Source organism: Hemitrygon akajei, chromosome 23, assembly GCF_048418815.1.
Source record: "Hemitrygon akajei chromosome 23, sHemAka1.3, whole genome shotgun sequence".
NCBI classification, from domain to species: Eukaryota; Metazoa; Chordata; class Chondrichthyes; order Myliobatiformes; family Dasyatidae; genus Hemitrygon; species Hemitrygon akajei.
The window spans coordinates 52,293,932-52,316,841 of record NC_133146.1 but is presented as its reverse complement, the minus strand read 5'-3'; the positions used below and the strand labels follow the sequence as shown (position 1 = coordinate 52,316,841).

General features: G+C 40.2%; 1 protein-coding gene across 1 annotated transcript in view; it reads left to right on the top strand.

Moving 5' to 3' along the window:
• Positions 1–476: 476 nt before the first annotated feature.
• Positions 477–22,910, top strand: part of LOC140715102 (G-protein coupled receptor 26-like) — a 52,346-nt gene continuing 29,912 nt past the window's right edge. The window contains exons 1-2 of the mRNA XM_073026835.1: positions 477–1,144; positions 7,688–7,801. Of these exons, the coding sequence (XP_072882936.1) occupies positions 477–1,144; positions 7,688–7,801 (782 nt within the window). The remainder of the gene's footprint in view (positions 1,145–7,687; positions 7,802–22,910) is intronic.

The window sequence follows — 22,910 nt, the reverse complement described above, 5'->3', positions numbered from 1 at the left end:
GGTATGAGGGATGGCATCTAGTTAGTGGGCACTTTCGATCACAGTTTCTCAGTGACTCAGATGTTCATGTGACGGGCAGACCCAATAAATCTACCCCGCACTCAAGGCAGCGCGGAGGTTCAAGTGAGGATGTCAATAATAACGAGCTGACGGGACAGCTCCTCGCCAATAAGCTCTGATCACTTCTGATTGGGCTCTGAAAGGAACCCGTGAACTCGTCGAAAGGACTAGCAGACAGCGGGTGAGCCCGGCTGATCAGTCCAGAGCTTCACTTTAAGGCACTTCGCTGGTGCTCCATACATTAAACCGAGCTGGCGACGTGTTACAGCCATCGCCGCTGTTCAAACTGCAGCTCGGCTGCCAAATGTGACTGGGCTGACGCGGGCGGGAAGCGAGGACAAATCGGCACAAAAATGTATTTTCTGAGATTTGGGAGCAACAGAACTGGCTGCGGGAGACACTGAGCGCGTAACACCATGGGCACAGTGGAAGTCATCTTATCTTTCTTTGTAGTAGTTCTGATGATCGTGTCGTTGCTTTCCAACGTCCTGGTGCTGATCTGCTTCCTCTGCAGCGCAGAGATCCGGAAACAGGTTCCTGGGATGTTTATCATCAATCTGACCCTTAGCAACTTGTTGATGACAGTGCTGAACATGCCGTTGACTTTGGTGGGGATTATCAGCAAAGAGCAACCCGGAGTCGATACCGTGTGCCGAATCGTAGGCTTCCTGGAGACCTTCTTGGTCACCAATTCCATGTTGAGCATGGCTGCTCTAAGTACTGACAGATGGATTGCTGTCGTTTTCCCTCTAAGTTACAATTCCAAAATGCGCTACAAGGACGCTGCCATCATGCTGAGTTACACGTGGTTCCATTCCCTCTGCTTTCCCGTGGTGGCAGTCTGCCTCTCCTGGGTCGGATACAACCACCTCTACGCCTCCTGCACCCTCAGCCAAACCCGAACTGACGACCGGATCCAGTTTGTGGTTTTTACGGTAGTTTTTCACACCCTCAGTTTCCTGCTTTCGCTAGTGGTGCTGTGTTTCACCTATCTGAAAGTGCTGAAAGTGGCGCGATTTCACTGCAAGAGGATAGATGTAATCACCATGCAGACACTAGTGTTACTGGTGGACATCCATCCAAGGTAAGCGACCTAGTGCGCGAGGCAGTCCCGCCAGTGTTTTTGTGCTGTTGTTCTGAATGTATATTTTGATAAATGTATAAATGGTTATTCACTAGATCTCATAAAATCGTGTAGGATTCTTTCCCACATTTATAAGTAGGTGCGTTTGCTACCCGGTCTCCGGCGCATAACTGAGAGCCAGATAAGTGTTATATTTAAGGGTACCCATATTCTGAAAAGTTCGGGTTACCCCTAAATCTAACAGAGAGTACTTTACTCTGCTGTTTTTTTTTCGGTAATACGGAAGTCGGTAGCTGATGGTTCACAGGGAAAGACACGTCAGAGGAACTTGAAGAGATGTTAAAAATTTCTCCCAAGTCTACCGTGTTAATTGTATGGGATGTTTCTGTGTCAGTTGACGTAATCATGTAACCCCCGCACTTCTGACATTATCAGATTGTGAACAAGGTACAATTTAACGGTCTGCACGTCGCATCCTGACGAAAGGAAAAACTGAATGACTCCCAGAAGCCTAAGTGTGCAAAGGTACCTGGTGCTCATGCAATATAAAATTACGACAGACCAATATTTAAAGTCCTAATCTCTAATACGCCGATAGGACGGCTTCTTCCCACATGAATTACTCCATCCATGAGTATTTTTACTGGGAAGTGGAAGGGAAAGCTGATCATATTTCAGAATGTATCAAGTAATGTCGCTGAAAGAAATCGATGATCATGCGGTGCTTTAGCAATTCTAAACCCTGATCCCCGTATGCCGCTGTATGGAATACCGCTGCTCGGTAAGGCGACTTACTCGAATAAGATCTCAGTTGATGCCTTTGCTGAAATTCCACAGGGATATACCGAAACAAAGCGAATACATTTCACTAACACTTTCCCCAGTAACTAGTGTCTCCAGTACACGAAGAGTTTTGAACAATCCCTTTTTATTCCAGTGGGAATTCTTGATTTGGAATCTTGACCATGTGGTTTCCCACGGAGTGCTCTTAATGCTAAGGAATCTTCAGTCAGCCTTTTGCTGTATAATAATCTAAGTATCATTCTGACAGAGTGCGGTACTTTTTGAGTATGTGTTTTTGCATCTTTCATCTGCCGGTAATTCCTAGAATTTTTGGAATGGCCTTTAAAATCTCTTAGTACATTCTCTTAATTTTCGGTTTCTTGGTTTGTAAGATCGAGTTTCAAGGACAAAACCATTTTATACATAAAGGATTAGTTCTGAAGGAAATATATTTCTTGCCGTGGAAAATGTCCATATTAGGAAGAGCCAGCAAGAAAAATATGTCTGCGTCTCTAAGCAAAAGTGTTTTAGTTTTAAAATATTCTTAAATTATAGTGATCATTAGGACCAGTTTTATCTAACTTTTCTCCACAGTAAACTCTGAGCAGTGGAAAGTTATATTTTTATTTATATTATTTTTTTCTGATAGAGCCCAGCTTTCCTATCACTTTGTCTCTTAAACTGCAGGATGTACTCCTGCACATCCAATATGAAAAGGTTTCTCATTGTTGAACAACCAACAAACTTCAGCACTGTCCACAATCTTAAATTTTCCTCTGTTCAGATTTGAACAGATTAACTAGGGTACCAATATTGATGAACATCCATAGTTGGTCACTTTCCTGTGGATGCAGTGCCATGTAATCATTTTTTATATCTAAATGTTAAATAAGAGACCATAGGACCATAAGATATAGGAGCAGAATTAGGCCATTTGGGTCTTCAAGTCTGCTCCGCTATTTTATCTTGGCTGATCCATTTCCCTTTTAGCCCCAATCTCCTGCTCTCTTTCTATAACATAGAACATAGAATAGCACAGCACAGTACAGGCCCTTCGGCCCACAATCCTTTTTAACCCTTTATGCCCTGGCAAATCAAGAATTTATCAATCTCTGCCTTAAATATACCCAGTGTCTTGGCCTCCACAGCCACCTGTGGCAAAGAATTCTGCAGATTCACCATTCACTGGCCAATGAAATGCCTCCTTGTCTCCCAGACAGTGCTTCAACATAACCATGATATATGCTACCTCCACCTGAATTCTTATTAAATGTAATTACCTTTGAGAAGCAAATCTACAGTCATTGAATGACATCAGAAATTCAGCCAGTTAAATTAGATATAATGGCTCAAAGTTATAATAACAGTGTATACAACCATTTATCCAAGGTTAAGGCATATCTCAAGATGCTTCACAGGACAGTTAACAAGTAAAATTTAAGTCTGAGCCATCTGGGAGCATTTAAAAAGAGGAGGAAGAGGTAGGGGTGCAAGAAGAGTTAGGGAGGGGAGATGGCCTGAGTAGATGCAGGGAGAGACCTAGCGATGAAGTAATTAAAGTTAGGAATGACAAAGCTCAAGAGTGGAACAGAACAGATGTCCCACAGGGTAATAGAGGTGGAGGATATGGAGGAGCAATGTTTTGGAGGGAACAGAGAGCAAGGAACAGAACGCTAATGTTGAAACAACACTGGATCAAAAAGCCATGTGACTCAGGAGAACAAGTGGCATGGGTGAACTAGCTTTAGTCGAAGTAGAGTGCAGGTAGCACAACCTAGAATGTGCGTAGGTGCAACCGTCAGCTGCTTCTCAATTAATTTTCATAATTCATGACGTCAGATGTGGAATGCTGCTGATAATTACACACATTACAATTGCAGCTCTTTGGATAATGATGCACTTTTCCTTGCATGTAGTATGGATATGGCTTTAAAGTGGCAAGTGCCATTTGCGCTTCACCAGTTTCAGACAATGGCTGCATTCAACAAAATGCAGTCTACACCTCTTATAATGAATAGCATTACAATCAATAAAACAGTGACCATTAATATCCGGTGGAGGGCCAGTGTTTATTATCAAAGTGACGAGGAAATTGATAGGAATAGCGTCATCCAATTAACACTTCCTCAATTTGCATTATGACCTTCATCACTTTGGACAAGAGAAATTCACCCTATACAGATGAATTCCCTATACGGATTGCTGTTGTTCATAAAGGAGGCTCACCACTACCTGCTCAGAGCAATAAGTACTGGGATGTCCAACAAGCACCCAACTTCCTTTACAGAATGGCCTAAGCCAAGAAGGGGCAGAAATGGATGATGATATGTAGGTACATCTGAGAGAAAATAAAATTCATGAAGGAGAAGTTATTGAGTTGAGTCTTACTTCAGTGTTACAAACGATGTCAAGATTGTGAAGTCCTTAAGTCAATCTGATGGCCAGGGACAAGGACCTCTCATTGTTTGAATGATTGAAATTCCTTCTGCTCCAATTCAGGACATCAGATAAACATCGTGATGTATCAGAGACAGTGGGGGAGTCTAGAGAACTTCTGTTGCAGAAAAGTTTGGTAGTGTTCATATTTGAAATAATTTATTAACACAATTGACATAAGGCTGGTAGAATGCTTTACTTTAGGAATAATTACTGTGGATTAAGCTATAGTCTATGACTAGTTATATTCTCTTCATAGTATGGAACATAGACTATTGCTAGTATTTGCTCTAAGCCACATTTGGTCCAACTTGTATCACAGTAATTGTTGTAATGGTTTTAGGTTAAAGAAATGGTGGAACACTGAACGTTATGGTACAATTAAAGCCCTTTGGTCTTTTGTCTTGTGCTGCCCTTTTAACCTCCTCTAGGATCAATCTAACTTTTCCCTCCCACATAGCCCACCATTTATCTTTCATCCATGAGCTTATTATTACATACTGTATGCACGGAGCAAGAATGACAATGAAGCAACGGAATTAAATGTTTTTACTGAGTCACGTTAGCCACTGTACAGGCTCACCGAGCCAAAAACATGCACACTTGAAAGCCCATGGCAAAAGAGAGAACCCCCTGCATGCGGGAAGCCCAGTCGATTCACTGCATGATCAATCAGTGGCAAGTGCCACATTCTCGCAATTGATCTGACATAGTTCAGCTCTCTAAGAGTTTTTTAAATGCTCGTAATATGTATCTGCTTCTACCACCAGCCCTGGCAGAGCTTTCCACGCACTATTTAAAAAAAAAACACTTATCTCTGACATCCTCCTGAAACTTTCCTCCATTCACCTTAAAGATCTACCCCCTCAGCGTGTTCAGCATTTCACATTGGGAAAAGTCTGGCTGTCCAGTTAATCTACTGTATGTCACTGATCAAGAATTCTCCCAGAATGAAACATGAAAAATATATTGGCAATTGTATCTGCACATAATCATGTAACAGCAAAAACTGAAAATGAAACAAATCTGCCCTATAGAGAAAGTTATTTTCCTTTGACTTGGACAATTAAATTATATACAGGCAGAATCACACTGTCCTTTTCACCACTGATTAGAATGAAATACATAACAGAAATTATTTTTTTCTTTGAAGCCATATAGACAACAGCTGAATCTTTTGTCTCTCATTTACTAGATCACATAATTCAGATATAAAGTAGCTAAGAACAAAATTTTGTGCACTCTATTTTTAGTGAGCGCTATCACATAAACCATATACATAATCTTTGTCATACAAGTATTAGAATTTCCATATGATATTAAATTGGAGATAGATCAATTTCTTAGGACTCCTAATAATATATTAGACATTGTTTGATTTGCATTACAATTGAAGGTCTATCCACCTTGGCTATGATCTATTGATAACAACAAAATGTTCTATATATATTATGCTCTTAATATTGCAAAAGCATCCCTGGGCGTTTTGCAGAGCATTACAGATCAAAGAAAATCTACACTGGACCATGTAAGATGTTAGGCAAATGAGTAAAAGTTTGGTTAACCAGGAAGGTTACAAGGACCATCTTAATTGGTGAAAAAAATTACGTATGTAGAGAGGCTGGGAGATGAAATGCCAGATGTCGGCCTTTGGCTGTCAGTAATCAAAATGTTAAGTTCAAGAGTGGCCAAGAATTCAGAGTGCAGACAAACTTGGAAAGTTGTAGAGGCAAAGAATGTTACAGAAAAGAGAAGGTATGAGTCTTCGGAGAGACTTGAGAACAAAGATAACATCAAAAAATTAATATAAAGCCAGCAAAGGTAGGAGTCACAGGTACATGGGAAATGGTCCAGATTAAGGAACTACATAGTTTAGGATGACCTGAAGATCATGAATAGTTGACCAAGGAAAACCGGTCAGTACCATGGCAGGCTGGTCATATTGAGAGGTAACTAATGCATGGTCGTGGCTTTTGGACAGGATGATATTACAGAGGCAGAAATAAGAGATCTTAGAGAACTTGGGTAAAAACTGACATTAAGGCCAAAGTAACATCATGTTTGTCGACAGACTGATTCAATTTCAGACAATTGGTAGGGGGAAGAAGGTATTTGGAGTTTATGAATTGGTTTGAGGAAATTTCTGTTCATATACAACTGAATGTAACACAAACAGCATGACAATTTGGAAATACTGGAAGTGTCAAGATATTTGGATGGATGCCATCTCTGTACATGTGAAAACTGAAACTACACTTTGGATAATGAGAAATAGGAGGTGGTCAGATAGTGCCACTGTAATATGAATATATGCCATTACTGGTGATTTCCAAGGTAAGTAAGTTAGGACTGAAGAGAATATGACCCCATCCCTCTGCCAGATGGTAGAGAGATTTCAGAGGAAGAGGAGATGGTCAGGTTACAGACAAGTTGAACAGGACAAGGAAGCATAAATTGCCTTTGTTATGATCACATAGGAAATCATTAGTGACTTTAACAAAAATATATTCATATTGTGGCAATGAAACAGATTAGTTTTAGGAACAGCTTCTTTTCTTCTACCATTGGATTTCTGAATGGACAATGAACCCATTAACACTAACTCATGTTTTTGCTCTCTTTTTGCCCTATTTCTATGTTTTATATATTTCTTATTATATTTTAATAGTATATTTTATGCATTGCACTATACTCCTGCTGCAAAACAACAAATGTCACAACATATGTCAGTGATAATAAATCTGATTCAATGTGATATGGATTCAATTGTTGAATTCTGACTGAAGGGATCGAAATAATGAATTCCAATAAGATGGGTACAAATTTGAACAGCTATAATGCATTCAAGAATATTAAAGGGAAGAGAGAGGTTAGGGATGGCGTGGCGGCTTATAAAGGTGAATGGGTCAAGAATTATTTTATTGAGTTTGCCGATATTGGCAGAGACAACCTTTGATAAATAAGTGCCAAGCAAATTCATTTCTAACTCTCTTTCCTGTGAATGCAGGACAATGATTGCTGTTTGAATAATATACCAACCTAACAGCTGTTGAGGTCACTAGAAAAGAAATTTTGAAAAGATTTGTTCTATTTTTTATAAATTGACATTTCATGCAAGAATAACTGTTATATAACTATATTAATACCTTCCAACATTATGAATACTGATATTACCATAGAAAATACTGCAATATTTTCAGAGTGCATTACTGGGTGACTGCCTTTCAGAAAAAGAATGCTAATTTTTAAAGTACTTGACTCTTACAGGCAAGTGATGTTGACTTTATAGTTTGTGTATAGTTGTTTATCTATATTTCTTTGCAGTGTAAGGCAACGCTGCCTGGAAGAGCAGAAGCGACGAAGACAACGAGCAACAAAGAAGATCAGTACTTTCATCGGTACCTTTATACTGTGCTTTGCACCTTATGTAATTACAAGGTGTGATATATAAATGTGATCTTATACTTTAATAATGATGAAGCACATTAATAGTCACCTGATATTGTAGAATATTATAAAGATATCAATATTTGTAAGACGCGATAAGTGGAGTTGCATAGTTCAAGTTTTTATTGTTAAGGAAATGAACTTAAATCTTTTGATATTTAAATGCTGCTTCCTGTGTGGTCTTCTGTACATCGGTGAGACACGACATAGATTGGGAGACCGTTTCACTGAGCATCTGCCAGAAGAAGCGGGATCTCCCAGTGGCCACCTATTTTTAATTCCACTTTCCCATTTCCACTCTGATATGTCTATCCATGGCTGCCTCCTCTACTGTCGTGATGAGGCCACACTCAGGTTGGAAGAGCAACACGTTATATTCTGTCTGAACATCGATTTCTCAAACTTCTGATAATTGTTCCCCCCCACCCGCCCTCTCCTTCGCCAGTCCCTATCCCTGTTTCTCTCTCTCACCTTATCTACTTGTCTGCCCATCACTTACCTCTGGTGCTCTCCTCAATTTTCTTTCTTCCATGGCTTTCTGTCCTCCACTATCAGCCTCCCCCTTCTCCAGTCCTGTATCTCTTTCACCAATCAACTTCCCAGCTCTTTACTTCATCCCTCCCCCTCCCAGTTTCACCTATTACCTTTCACTCCCCCTCCCCCCTTTTTAAATCTACTCATCTTTTTTTCCCCTCCAGCCCTGCCAAAGGGTCTCGGCTCAAAATGTCAACTGTACTTTTTTTCCATAGGTTCTGCCTGGCCTGCTGAGTTCCTCCATTTTGTGTGTGTTGCTTGGATTTCCAACATCTACAGATTTTGTCTTGTTTTTGAGATTTAAATGTTATACTAATACTTTCCAACATTATGAAAACAGAAAATTGTAGCAGAAAATAATGTAATATTTTTAGGCCAGGAGTCCTCAACCTTTTTTATGGCATGGACCCCTACCATTAACCAGCGGGTCCATGGACCCTAGGTTGAGAACTCCTGTTTTAGAGTATATTACTGGGTGACTGCCTCTTGTGCAAAAAAATGTGCAAGTTTTTAAAGTATTTTATTTTTATAGGCAAGTGACTTTGATTTTCTAGTTTGCATATAGCTGTTGATCCATATTCCCTAGCAGCGTGGAGCAATATTGCCTGGCAGTGAAGAATCTGCATTATCAATGTATAGTCAACAGATATAAAGTACGTGGCAGCATGTTTCAATATTTGCTGAGGACAATGATGGAACATCAGTAGTGTGAATCAACAGTAGCTCTCAAACAACTTTTTGAATGTTGTGAAGTTGCTGGTGAGACAAAGTGGATTGTGATCTCTGCTTTCTGTAGCTGTTGATTAAATGTTGGTGGGCAACAGAAAAAAGTTTTTGCAGAAAGTTTTCAATAAAACTTCCATTTGAAAAGCAAGATAATTGCCAAGCACTGAAATCCTGGCTGCTTGAAGGATGCTTTACAGAATGGGCTCGCAAACTTTATTTGTGCCTTGGACCCCGCCCCCCCATTGTTAACCGAGGGGTCTGGGGAGCCCCCTGCCTGGCAGTATTTTCTGCCCAGTGTTTTACATTTTAAACCTGCTCTTAGGTTCAGCATCACTGGTTTCCCTACAGGCGAATCCCCCATCTGTTATGATCAGATGTTTTAGCTGACTACCTAGCTAAATGATAATGTGCCCATGAGCTGCAACAACAAAAGGCTTGCGTTGCATAAACTTGATGGTCTGATATTGCTTTTGTGACTACATTACTTTTTTAATCAGCTGAGATGTGGATTGATTGACTCTGGGGTGAGATGAGGCCAACTATGGATCATGAAGATACTTTGTTTTACTGTTCGTTGTTTCAATGGTTGTTTCGTGGCATTAACAGATGGCAGCTCTCATCAGTTGTTTTGTCACTGCACTGGTGAGATCATTGTGCAAACTTATAAGGGGATCAGTTAATCCTTGGCCACAAATGATGAGCTTGTAAATATCAGTTGTTAGTTCAACTCACTTCAACACTTTTAATTCCTTCAAAGGTATGGAGGTGAATGTTACTGGTAGCCAATTTTCTTATACCTGCATAGTGTGAGTAATCAAATACTCTGTCAGGAACTGCTGCTCTTTTAGGCTAAATGAATATATGATTTATACTTGATAAAGCTTGATCAGTACTCAGTCAATTCTTGTCGAGGCCAATATCAGTGAGTTTTCAGGCCTTGTTGAGAACTTTGTTGTTATATTACTGAGTACAATTTGTTAGTTTCACAAGTTTTCATTATTTGAAATTATACTTAACAAAGTTCAAAGTAAAATTTATTATCAGACTACATACATGTCACCTGAGATTCTTTATTCTGCGGGCATACTTGGCAAATTTATAGAGCAGGATCAATGAACAAACTGTGCAAATGCAAATCTAAATAAGCAGCAATAAATAATGAAAGCATGAAATAAGATAACAAGATAGAGTCCTTAAAGTGAGACCATCAGTTGTGAGAATATAGCAACATAATAATAATAGGATTATATTATGTTTCAGATAAAATATTATGGTTGACTTCCTGATATTCTTTCTATATATTTCATAAGCACACCTCACTGAAACAGTTACTCTGTTTTGTAAAGCACTTTGTTGCTTCGACCTGTCATCTCCCAGCCTCTGTTGCTACTTTCACTCTTGGCCTTCCTGTCACCCCATCTTCACCAAGATCCTGTTGCTTGCCAGGTCTTGTTCCCTCTCCTTTTTATCCTGGCTATCTCCACCCAATCAGTCCAGATGGAGGGCCTCAACCCAAAACGTCACGTGTCTATTTCCCTCTATGTAAGCAGCTCGACCTGCTGCACTCCTCCACTTGCTCCAGATTCCAGAATCCGTGTTTGTGAGACTCAGTATGCAGGCATAGAACTCACTTGACTTCCCAACTCTAATTGTCCCACATCAACCTATATGACCATTGTTCAGATTTTCATTGCAGGCTACCTTCTCAACTGCAGCTCTCGGCTTCCTGATAATTTTAATTTTCTTTCAGTCAGTTTGGCATTTATCTTACTGCATTACTTCCTTCTGGTGTTTGCTGGTACATCATACATTCCAAACACATTCCCTTTTTCTTCCTACTTGCTCATATATAGCCTTCTCCTTTATAAACAAACAAATAAGCCCTACCAACATTTGGAATTCTCCTCAGAGCCCATCTACTTCCCACATAATGTGAATACACTGGTTATATTCTGCAGAAGCCAATCTGCTTTGTGCTGTTGTTGAAGTGCTGTCAACATAATGGCCACAGTGTGATGAACTACATGGTCCGCTGCTGATGTGGCAGCACCCTGTGCTTAAGGAGTGAATGGAATGGATGATGATTTAATTATGGAGAAAATTGCTTCCATATTTTTCCCTAGAATTGACAATTTCTTCTGATAGGCATTGAGAGGAACAACAGTAGTACAACTGCCAAAGCCACTTACTCAAGTCAAAGTCAAAGTAAATTTATTATCAAAGTATGTTTATGACACCATACATTACTTTGAGGTTCATTTTTTGCAGGCATTTACAGGAAAATCAATTATGATTGAACTTATGAAAAACTATACATAAACTAAGACTGACAAACACCAATGTGCAAAAGACAAATTGTGCAAATAAAGAAATATTAATATGGAGAACATGAATTGTATGTAGAGCCTTATACAGTGAGACTGTATGTTCTAGGATCTGTTCAGAATTGTGGTGAATCAAGTTATCCTTGCCAATGGTAGCACATCTCAAGCAGCAGAACCTTCTGAATATTCAGTATGATTCCAAAAGCCAGAAACCAAAAATATTCCCCTTTTGTTACACTATTGAGAGATATGGCTAACCAGAAAGTTAAGTGACAAAACAGATCTGTTCAGAGCTGTGTATTAATCGGCAGGGATACACTTTCAACAAACTGGCTAATAGCAGGAATATTTTTCTATTGCCTTCCCCTTTGTAGTTTCAAAGGACCAGAATCAGAATGTTCCAAAGCCGCAAAGTATCAGCTGGAAGTTATGAAAAGGGTTTATTTCTTGAAGAATAGTTTCATTTTAGCGAATCAATAATTACTCCATCCATAATTGAATAACCCCAGAATGATCCCAAACATACCCTCCTCTTGGGCCCTAGACAGAATTCTGTCCCAGGAAGGCCAGACATTAAGGAGGTTCTATTTAAGTAGGGCAGCAAAAATGTCCCTTACTTAGGGTCTCCTCCCATTACTTTAACACTTTATTCCTGACTTGGTGAGACATATTCTGTGTCTCCTGCACTAGCATTCTCATTCCTTGTCATTTGGAGGTCTGCTTCCATTAGAAACAGTCAGATGTGAAGCAACGGGCTGGTGTTGCCAGGACTGTTCGTAAGTGGCAGGGATACACCTTTAACAACCCAATATGTTTATAGCAGAAAAATTCTTCTTTTGTCTCTCCCCATATCCCACACCCACATGATAGTCAATAATATTAAAGAGGATACCAAAAGTTTCTTCAGATATATAAAGTGTAAAACAGAGGCAGGAGTGAATATAGATTAACTGGAAAACAATGTGGAGAGATAGTACTGGGGGACAACAAAATGGCAGATGAACTAAATAAGTATTTTGTATCAGTCTTCACTGTGGAAGACACTAGCAGTATGGAGAATTCCAAAGTGTCAGGAGGCATAACTATGTGAATTTGTCATTACTAGTATGTGAAGGCTCTTGGGAAACTGAAAGTCACCTGGACACCAGGGCTCTGCAAGATGTGGCTGAAGAGATTGTGGAGGCACTCTAGTAATGATCTTTCAAGAATCACAAGGTTCTGGAAGACTGGAAAACTGCAAATGTCACTCCATTCTTCAAGAAAGGAGAAAGGCAGAAGAAAGGAGATTATAGGCCAGTTAGTCTGACCTCAGTGGTTGGGAAGATGTTGGAGTCGATTGTTAAGGATGAGGTCTCAAGGTACTTAAATGCACATCATAAAATAGGCCATAGTCAGCATGGTTTCCTTAAGGGAAAATCTTGCCTGACAAATCAGTTGGAATTCTTTGAAGAAATAACAAGCAGGATAGACAAAGGAGAATTGGTTGATGTTGTGTACTTAGATTTTCAGAAGGGCTTTGAAAAGGTTCCACATATGAGGCTGCTTAACAAGTTACGAGCCCATGGTATTACAGGAAAGATTGTAGCATGGATAAAATTGTTGGATGGTTGGCAGGAGGCAAAGGTTGTGAATAAAGGGAACCTTTTCTGGCTGGCTGCCGGTGATTAGAGGTCTGAGTTGGGACTAATTATTTTTACATCATATGTCAATGATTTGGATGGCAGAATTGATGGCTTTGTTGCAAGGTTTGCAGACAATATGAAGATAGATGAAGGGGCAGGTAGTTTTGAGGAAGTAGAGATGCTACAGAAGAACTTTGACGAATTAGGAGAATGGGTAATGAGTTGGCAGATCAGATACAGTGTTGGGAAGTATATTGTCATGCACTTTGGTAGAAGGTATGAAAGAGTTGACTATTTTCTAAATGGAAAGAAAATGCAAAAATCAAAGGTGCAAAGGAATTTGGGAGTCCTTTTGTAGGATTCTCTAAAGGTTAATTTGCAGTTTGAGTCTGTGATGAGCAAGGCAAATACAATGTTAGCCTTCATTTCAAGAGGACTAGAATATAAAAGCAAGGATGTAATGTTGAGACTTTACAAGGCACCAGTGAAGCCTCACGGAGTATTGTGAGCAGTTTTGGGCCATTTATCTTAGGAAAGATGTGTGCTGAAAGTGGAAAGGGTTCAAAGGAGATTCACGAAAATGATTCCAGGATTGAATGGCTTGTCATATGAAGAGCATTTGATGGCTCTGGGTCTGTATTCACTAGCATTCAGAAGAATGAGGGTGACCACATTGAAACCTATCGAATGTTGAAAGGCCTTGATAGAGTGGATGTGGAAATGATGTTTCCTATGGTGGGAGCATCTAAGACGCAGCCGCAGAATTGAGGGGCGTCCTTTTAGAATGGAGATGGATAGAAATTACTTTAGCTAGAGAGGTGAATCTGTGAAATTTATTGCTACAGGCAACTGTGGAGGCCAAGTCTTTACATATATTTAAGGTAGAGGTTGACATATTCTTGATTGTCAAGGCATGAAGGGATCGGGGAGAAGGCAGGAGATTTAGGCTGAGACAAAAATAGATCAGACATGATGAAATGGTAGAACAGACTTGATGGGCCAAATGACCTAAATCTACTCCTATATCTTATGGTTTTATGCTTTTTGAATACAGGTTTTATTTCCTGAAGATTGGTTTGTCATTTTAGTTAATCCATAATTATGCTGTCCATAATTTTGTAACCACAGAATGATCCCCCCTCCTTTTATATCAGAAATATTTGTGGTTCCATGATTCCTCACTGGTGCATGGAGATATGGAAATGAAAGAAAAATCACCATGATCAACAGGAGGCTCAACATGATCAAACTGGAGTGTCTTCTCTGTGTCCTCCATCTCCAGGAGACTAGATAACTGAATTATTAAAGAAAGGTATTCTGCTCACATCGTGTCAGTTTTCGAATCCTACAGTCTCACACCAGACTGCATAAATAATACAACACCCCTTTACCACTTCTTTTTCTCACGATTGGCTGCTTTCACCTATTGAAAGTATCTACCAAATGATGTTGGACACATTAATCAGGTAAAGTCAGCCTCCAGGAGGAAAATACAATTACTTGTAAGTAGCAATTCAGATTTTGAACATGGGCTTATGAGAAATCTTCTGGTGACATGTAGAATGACAAAGTTATATCCATGAAACCTTCCATGCACTAAAAATATGTTGAGAAGTTTTAGATAATATAGCAAAAATTGTCAACAACTTAGAATTGGAGAATTTATGAAGAAATTTTATCATAATTTTGCATGATTGGTCCTGATGGAAGGTCTCTGTCCAAAGCATCAACTGTTTATTCATTTCCATAGATGTTGCCTGATCTGCTGAGTTCCTTCAGCATTTTGTGCATGTTGCTTTGGATTTCCAGCATCTCTTGAGCTGTCTTAATTATATAAAGTTTTCTGAGCTGAAAAGCAGACATGATAGAAATATTCAGACTGCTGTTACTACAGTGACTCTCCTTTTGTAACAATGCCTTAGAATCATATCACATATAACAACCATATTGTTAATATATGGCAAAGCTGGTTAGAAAAGAATCATTTTATCCATGGATTAATATATCTCCTTATGAAATCATGCTTATTTACAATTTCAGTTGAGACAGTTTTTCTTTAACTTGTTCTCCAAACAGAAACTATATTTTGAAGGCAGCAAACATAAAATGAAAAAATTAAATTAAAAAAACATCTTGGCAACTTATTTTCTCACCCATCACCAGCAATTCCTCTTCTGATTCATAAAAACATAGAAAACCTTCAGCACAATACAGGTCCACAAAGTTGAGCCTTTTGCTGTTACCTCATCAGGACATCTGGCCCCAAAATGTCGACTGTTTATTCCTCCCCATAAGTTCTGCCTGACCTACTGAGTTTTTCCAGCATTTTGTGTGGATTTCCAGCATCTGTAGAATCTCTTGTGTTTATAACTTACCAGCACATGTTTGGGATATGGGAATAAATTAGAACACCCTCCACCCAGATCATTATTCCCAGTTGGAGTTTGGGTTCCTCGGGATGAAAATTCACAAAATTGTTCTATTTTTCTGAAAGTGAAGATCAAGTCATTTTTGAGTCTCTATCTAAAACATTTTAAAGTTATTCAATACACAGTAATTAACTTGATAAAATATGTGAAAAATGTTACTACCAGCTTGGTAAATACACTAAAATAGATGTCATAGATTGTCTAGATAATTATCCAGTAAAAAGTATACATCAAGGGATAATAGAAGTGTGTAGAAAGAGTAGCATTTTAAACATGAGTGATGTTAGTCCCGGTATAAATTGACTTACTTGAATTACGAGGGGTATAGATATCAAAGCAGGCCTTTTCTACTGAGGTTGGGTGAGACTAGAAGTAGAGGTCATAGGTTAAGGATGAAAGGTGAAATATTTAAGGGGGAATTTGAGAAGGCGCTTTTTCCACTCAGAGGGTGGTGTGAGTATGGAATGAGCTGCCAGAGGAAGTGATGGATGTGGGCTTGAATCCAAACTTTAAGAAAAGTTTCGATAAGTACATGGACAGGAGTGATATGGAGGGCCAATGTTCCAAGTGTTGGTCGATGGGACTAGGCAGAATGGACTAAATGGGACAAAGGGCCTGTTTCTGTGCTGTAGTGCCCCATGGATGAGTAAATTGAAAATAGTGGCTTAGAGAATGAATTCACAGAATGCATTTAGGATCATTTTCTAGAGTATTACACTGTGGAAACAAACAAGGAGCAGTATGCAAGTTGGATGTGGTAATATTTGATAAACTAGATTTAAAAAACAGTCTCAGAGTAAACAGAGCTTGATAAAACTTAGCATTCAACTTAAAAGTGAGAAACTTGAGTCTGAAACAACTGAGTTAATTTTAAATTAAATTTTAAATTACACAGGAATGTGGAGGAAGTTGGCAAAAGTGAAGTGGGCTCATTAATTATCTGGCAGTTAGATAGACAAACAGTGGCAAGTAGACATCGAGACAATTCATAACTCCCAGCAAAAATATATGCCAAAGAGAAGTAAAGATTCTCCAGAGTCTAGCCAAGAAAGTTATTAAAGGAGAAAATGTGTAACATGGTAAAATTTAGGATATATTCAGAATCTTGTGCCAGTAAAACTAAATAAAATTACGAGGGTAATCTAGCAAGAAATGCAACAACTGATAAGAACTTCAAGATGATACAAAGAATGAGGCAGATCAAAGAGAATAAAAGGCCCTTAAATAGGAAGGCCAGCAAAATAGTAATGGACATAGACAGTGAATTCTCTATAATAGAAGACCTTACTAATATAGACAATAGACAATAAGTGCAGAAGTAGACCATTCGGCCCTTTGAGCCTGCACCGCCATTTTGAGATCATGGCTGATCATCTACTATCAATACCCGGTTCCTGCCTTGTCCCCATATCCCTTGATTCCCCTATCCATAAGATACCTATCTAGCTCCTTCTTGAAAGCATCCAGAGAATTGGCCTCCACTGCCTTCTGAGACAGTACATTCCACACCCCCACAACTCTCTGGGAGAAGAAGTTTTTCCTTAACTCTGTCCTAAATGACCTACCCCTTATTCTTAAACCATGCCCTCTGGTACTGGAATCGCCCAGCATCTGGAACATATTTCCTGCCTCTATCTTGTCCAATCCCTTAATAATCTTATATGTTGCAATCAGATCCCCTCTCAATCTCCTTAATTCCAGTGTGTACAAGCCCAGTCTCTCTAACCTCTCTGCGTAAGACAGTCCGGACATCCCAGGAATTAACCTTGTGAATCTACGCTGCACTTCCTCTACAGCCAGGATGTCCTTCCTTAACCCTGGAGACCAAAACTCTACACAATACTCCAGGTGTGGTCTCACCAGGGCCCTGTACAAATGCAAAAGGATTTCCTTGCTCTTGTACTCAATTCCCTTTGTAATAAAGGCCAACATTCCATTAGCCTTCTTCACTGCCTGCTGTATTTGCTCATTCACCTTCAGTGACTGATGAACAAGGACTCCTAGATCTCTTTGTATTTCTCCCTTACCTAACTCTACACCGTTCAGTTAATAATCTGCCTTCCTGTTCTTACTCCCAAAGTGGATAACCTCACTCTTATTCACATTAAACTTCATCTGCCAAGTATCTGCCCACTCACCCAGCCTATCCAAGTCACCCTGAATTCTCCTAACATCCTCATCATATGTCACACTGCTACCCAGCTTAGTATCATCAGCAAACTGATTGTTATTCTCAATGCCTTCATCTAAATCATTGATGTAAATCGTAAACAGCTGTGGTCCCAATACCGAGCCCTGTGGCACCCCACTAGTCACCACCTGCCATTCCGAGAAACACTCATTAACTGCTACCCTTTGCTTTTTATTTGCCAACCAGTTTTCTATCCATGTCAATATCTTCCCCCCAATGCCATGAGCTCTGATTTTACACAACAATCTCCTATGTGGGACCTTATCAAATGCCTTCTGAAAATCGAGGTACACTACATCCACTGGATCTCCCTTGTCTAACTTCCTGGTTACATCCTCGAAAAACTCCAATAGATTAGTCAAGCATGATTTGCCCTTGGTAAATCCATGCTGGCTCAGCCCAATCCTATCACTGCTATCTAGATATGCCACTATTTCATCTTTAATAATGGACTCTAGCATCTTCCCCACTACTGATGTTAGGCTGACAGGACGATAGTTCTCTGTTTTCTCCCTCCCTCCTTTCTTAAAAAGTGGGATAACATTAACCATTCTCCAATCCTCAGGAACTGATCCTGAATCTAAGGAACATTGGAAAATGATTACCAATGCATCCGCAATTTCCAGAGCCACCTCCTTTAGTACCCTAGGGTGCAGACCATCTGGACCTGTGGATTTGTTAGCCTTCAGTCCCATCAGTCTTCTCATCACCATTTCCTTCCTAATGTCAATCTGTTTCATTTCCTCTGTTACCCTATGTCCTTGGCCCATCCATACATCTGGGAGATTGCTTGTGTCTTCCCTAATGAAGACAGATCTAAAGTACTTATTAAATTCTTCTGCCATTTCTTTGTTCCCCATAACAATTTCACCCAATTCATTCTTCAAGGGCCCAACATTGTTCTTAACTATCTTCTTTCTCTTCACATTCCTAAAAAAGCTTTTGCTAGCCTCCTTTATATTCCTGGCTAGCTTGCGTTCGTACCTCATTTTTTCTCTCCGTATTGCCTTTTTAGTTAAGTTCTGTTGTTCCTTAAAAATTTCCCAATCATCTGTCTTCCCACTCACCTTAGCTCTGTCATACTTTTTTTTTTAATGCTATGCAATCTCTGACTTCCTTTGTCAACCACTGTGGCCCCTTTCTCTCCTTTGAATGCTTCCTTCTCCGGGGGATGAACTGATTTTGCACCTTGTGCATTATTCCCAAGAATACCTGCCATTGCTGTTCCACTGTCTTTTCTGATAGGATATCCATCCATTTAACTTTGGCCAGCTCCTGCCTCATGGCTCCATAGTCTCCTTTGTTCAACTGCAACACTGACACCTCCGATCTGCCCTTATCCTTCTCAAATTGCAGATAAAAACTTATCATATTATGGTCACTACCTCCTAATGGCTCCTTTACTTCAAGATCGCTTATCAAATCCTGTTCTTTACATAACACTAAATCCAGAATAGTCTTGTCCCTGGTCGGCTCTCGTACAAGCTGTTCCAAGAATGCATCCCGTAGGCACTCTACAAACTCCCGATCCTGGGGTCCAGCACCAACCTGATTCTCCCAGTTCACCTGCATGTTGAAATCCCCCATAACTACTGCGACATTACCTTTGCCACATGCCAATGTTAACTTCCTATTCAACTTGCACCCAATATCCATGCTACTGTTTGGGGGCCTGTAGACAACACCCATTAGGGTCTTTTTGCCCTTACTGTTCCTCAATTCTATCCACACAGACTCTACTTCTCCTGATCCTATGTCCCCCCCTTGCAAAGGACTGAATCTCATTCCTCACCAACAGGGCCACCCCACACCCTCTGCCCACATTTCTGTCCTTACGATAGCACGTATACCCTTGTACATTCATTTCCCAGGTCTGATCTCCCTGCAGCCATGTCTCCGTTATCCCAACAACATCATAGTTACCCATTCGCGCCTGAGCTTCAAGCTCATCTGCCTTATTTCTGACACCATGCATTCAGATATAGAAATTTTAGCCCATTTCTCCTCTCTCTGTTTAAATTGCTGCCTAATGTGCTTAACCCAGCTCCCCGAACTCCCATCGGGCTCTACGCCCTTGAATTTTGTTGTCCTTCCTAAATTTACTTATTCTTTCTGCACATTTAACTCCATGTTCCATCAGACCATCCCTCTTTACATGAGTCCTCATCACTTGTTCCGCCCCACCTTCCTCTACTACACACTTAATATTCCGGAACTGTGTAGTCCCCACCTGTCCTTTATTCTTCATCTCGCTATCCTCTCTCACATTCTGGATCCCCACCCCCTGCAAATTTAGTTTAAAACCCACTCCCCCCAAGCAGCACTAGCAAACTTTCCTGCAAGAATGTTAGTACCACTCCAGTTCAGGTGTAAACCGTCCCGTCGGAACAGATCCCACCTTCCCTGGAACAAAGCCCAATTATCTAAAAACCTGAAGCCCTCCCTCCTGCACCATCCTCTCAGCCATGTATTAATCTTTATAATCCTTCTGTTCCTTGCCTCACTCGCACGTGGCACAGGTAGCAATCCTGAGACTGTTACCCTGGAGGTCCTGCCCTTCAGCTTCGCACCCAACTCCCTGAACTCACTACGCAGGACCCCCTCACTCATCCTACCCACGTCATTGGTCCCTACATGGACCACAACATCTGGGTTCTTGCCCTCCCTCTCGAGAATAACCTGCACCCGATCTGCGATGTCCCGGACCCCGGCACCAGGGAGGCAACATACCATCCGAGACTCCCGATCTGCCCCACAAAATCGCCTATCTGCCCCCCTGACTATAGAATCCTCTATCACTACCGCTCTCTTCTCTTCCCTCCTCCCCTTCCTAATATATGGGTGGAATTAAGCATCATCACCATAACTAGCATTAGTCTAACTTTAAAAACAAAAGGCCATTAAGTCCCTGGACCCGAGAGTTTGCATCTAAGAGAGACGTGGATTTTTTTGTAACCTTCAAAATGCCCTTCAATAATATAGTGGTGCCAAAGCTCTGGAAAAGTGCCAATGTGATAGCCTAATTCAAAAGGAAAGGGAGGCCAAAAGCAGTAACTACAAGCCAGTCAGCCTAACATCTAACAGAAAGTCCATCTTACAGAGAGATATTACTAGGTTAAATTAATGGGCAAAAAGTTGGCAGATGGAGTATTATTAGATTAGATTAAACTTTATTGTCATTGTGCCGAGTACAGATACAAAGCCAATGAAATGCAGTTAGCATCTAACCAGAAATGCTAAGAATAGTGTTATTTACAAAATAACTGCGAATAAAAAGTGCTACAGCACACAAATGTAAAAGTATTGAGACAGTTCAATATGGGTGCAATACTGCTTAGCGCTGTGATGTGAGGTTCAGCAGGGTCACAGCCTCAGGGAAGATGCTCTTCCTGTGCCTGCTGGTGCGGGAGTGGAGGCTCCTGTAGCACCTACCGGATGGGAGGAGAGTAAATAGTCCATGGTTAGGGTGAGATGCATCCTTGATAATGCTTTTATATGAAGTTATGCAACTTTGGAAAGAAGAATGACTTAAAATACAAGAGATTCTACAATTGCTGGAAATCTTGAGCAACACAAAATACACAGTCCATTTTGAGTCAAGACCCTTCATCAGAGCTCAGAATAATTTAAGTTAAAGCATTATTTAAATAAAGGGCAGCAAAAAAAAACCCAACAGCACCAAACATTTTGGAGATCCTTACATGTGAAACAAGACAGTTGACATTCAAGTGCAGCACATAAATAGGAAGGTAAATTCAATGCTGGAATTTCTTTTCAAGTGGTTTGAAGTATAGAAATAAGGATTTTTTACTCCAGCTATTTGAATTTTATTATCAGGTGCAGTTTTGGTTATCACACCAAAGAAAGAATGTGGAATGTGCCTAAGAAAATACAGAGGATATTCATCAGGACATTGTTCTGCATTGGATAACTGCATTTTATGGGGATAAACTGGGCTGGTTTTCTCTCGTGAAAGAGGCTGAGGGATGACCTGATAGAAGTTCATAGAGCCATTGATAGTAGACAGTAAAAATCCTTTTGCCTGTGCTAGGGATATCAAAAACAAGGGAGTAGATACTCAAGGTGAAATGAAGGTATTGTAAAGGCAATTTATGGGAAAGTTTTCAACACAGATAGTAGGTGATATCTGGAAGTTGCTGCATGAGGAGGCGATGGGATCAGATACAAACACTACATTTAAGAGACATTTAGAAAGGTGCAAGGGAAATGGCCCAATCAGGAATCAAACTCAGGTCACTAGAGATTGTGAGTAAACCCAGCCGCAGACACCACGATGCAGACAGGAGTTGAAATGCAGATTCAAAAGCCAACTTTACTTTCTTCTAGCCAGGATGGGAAAACCATTCCAATTCAACAATGCAGTAATCAAAACACAAAGTCAGTAATCCAAGATCTTGATGCACAAATAAGATCCGGAAATGGCAGGCAGCAAGCAGACATCAGTAAAAGTCATTTTTATTTTAAAAAAATAGAAGCTCTTGCTACTTACAAGATCACACTTTAAGACTGAGGAAAATACTGTACAGGAAGCAAGGTTTAAGTACACAGGTGTTAATTGGGAACGTGTGCATTCAATGATCAATAAGAGAATCCAATCAGTTCTGGAAAAAAACTATGTCTGCCCCTGCTGGCCAACCACAGAATAGACTGGGAGTCTGAACATCCAGGCACTAGGTCGGCCAGTCATAGATAGAATCAACACACACAAATTGCTGGAGGAATTCAGCAGGTCATTAAAAGACACAGATCTATAACATGCAAATGGGGTTAGTGAAGATGGGCAAAATGTAGGCATGGTTGAGGTGAACGAAAGAACCAGTTCCTGTGCTGTACATTTCTATGATTGTTATGTTTGTATATGTTATGGATCCAGAGCACGTTAAGTTGGACGGTGCTAGGTATGGAATGAATGGCTTATGGGAACAGTTTGGACATGCTAGGTCTGGACTCATTGGTGATGTTAATGGATAAAATTCTTAAGGGTAAATGTTGGAAAACTGTTTTCCCTCATGGGAGAGACTAGAAGCCAAGACTATATTACTGGGTCTAGAAGTTAGGTCAGTTATGATTTGCTAAATAGCAGGCCAGGCTTTAAGGACAAGATGGGTTCTCCTGTTTGTATTTTCTTGTGTTCTGTGTTTTATATAGGGAAAGCATAAAATTTACTATAAATGGCCTGCTCTTGACTTCAATTGCTTTCTGTTTAGACTTAACCAAGCAGAAAATAAACATCGAGGCTTTCCCAATGGAGCC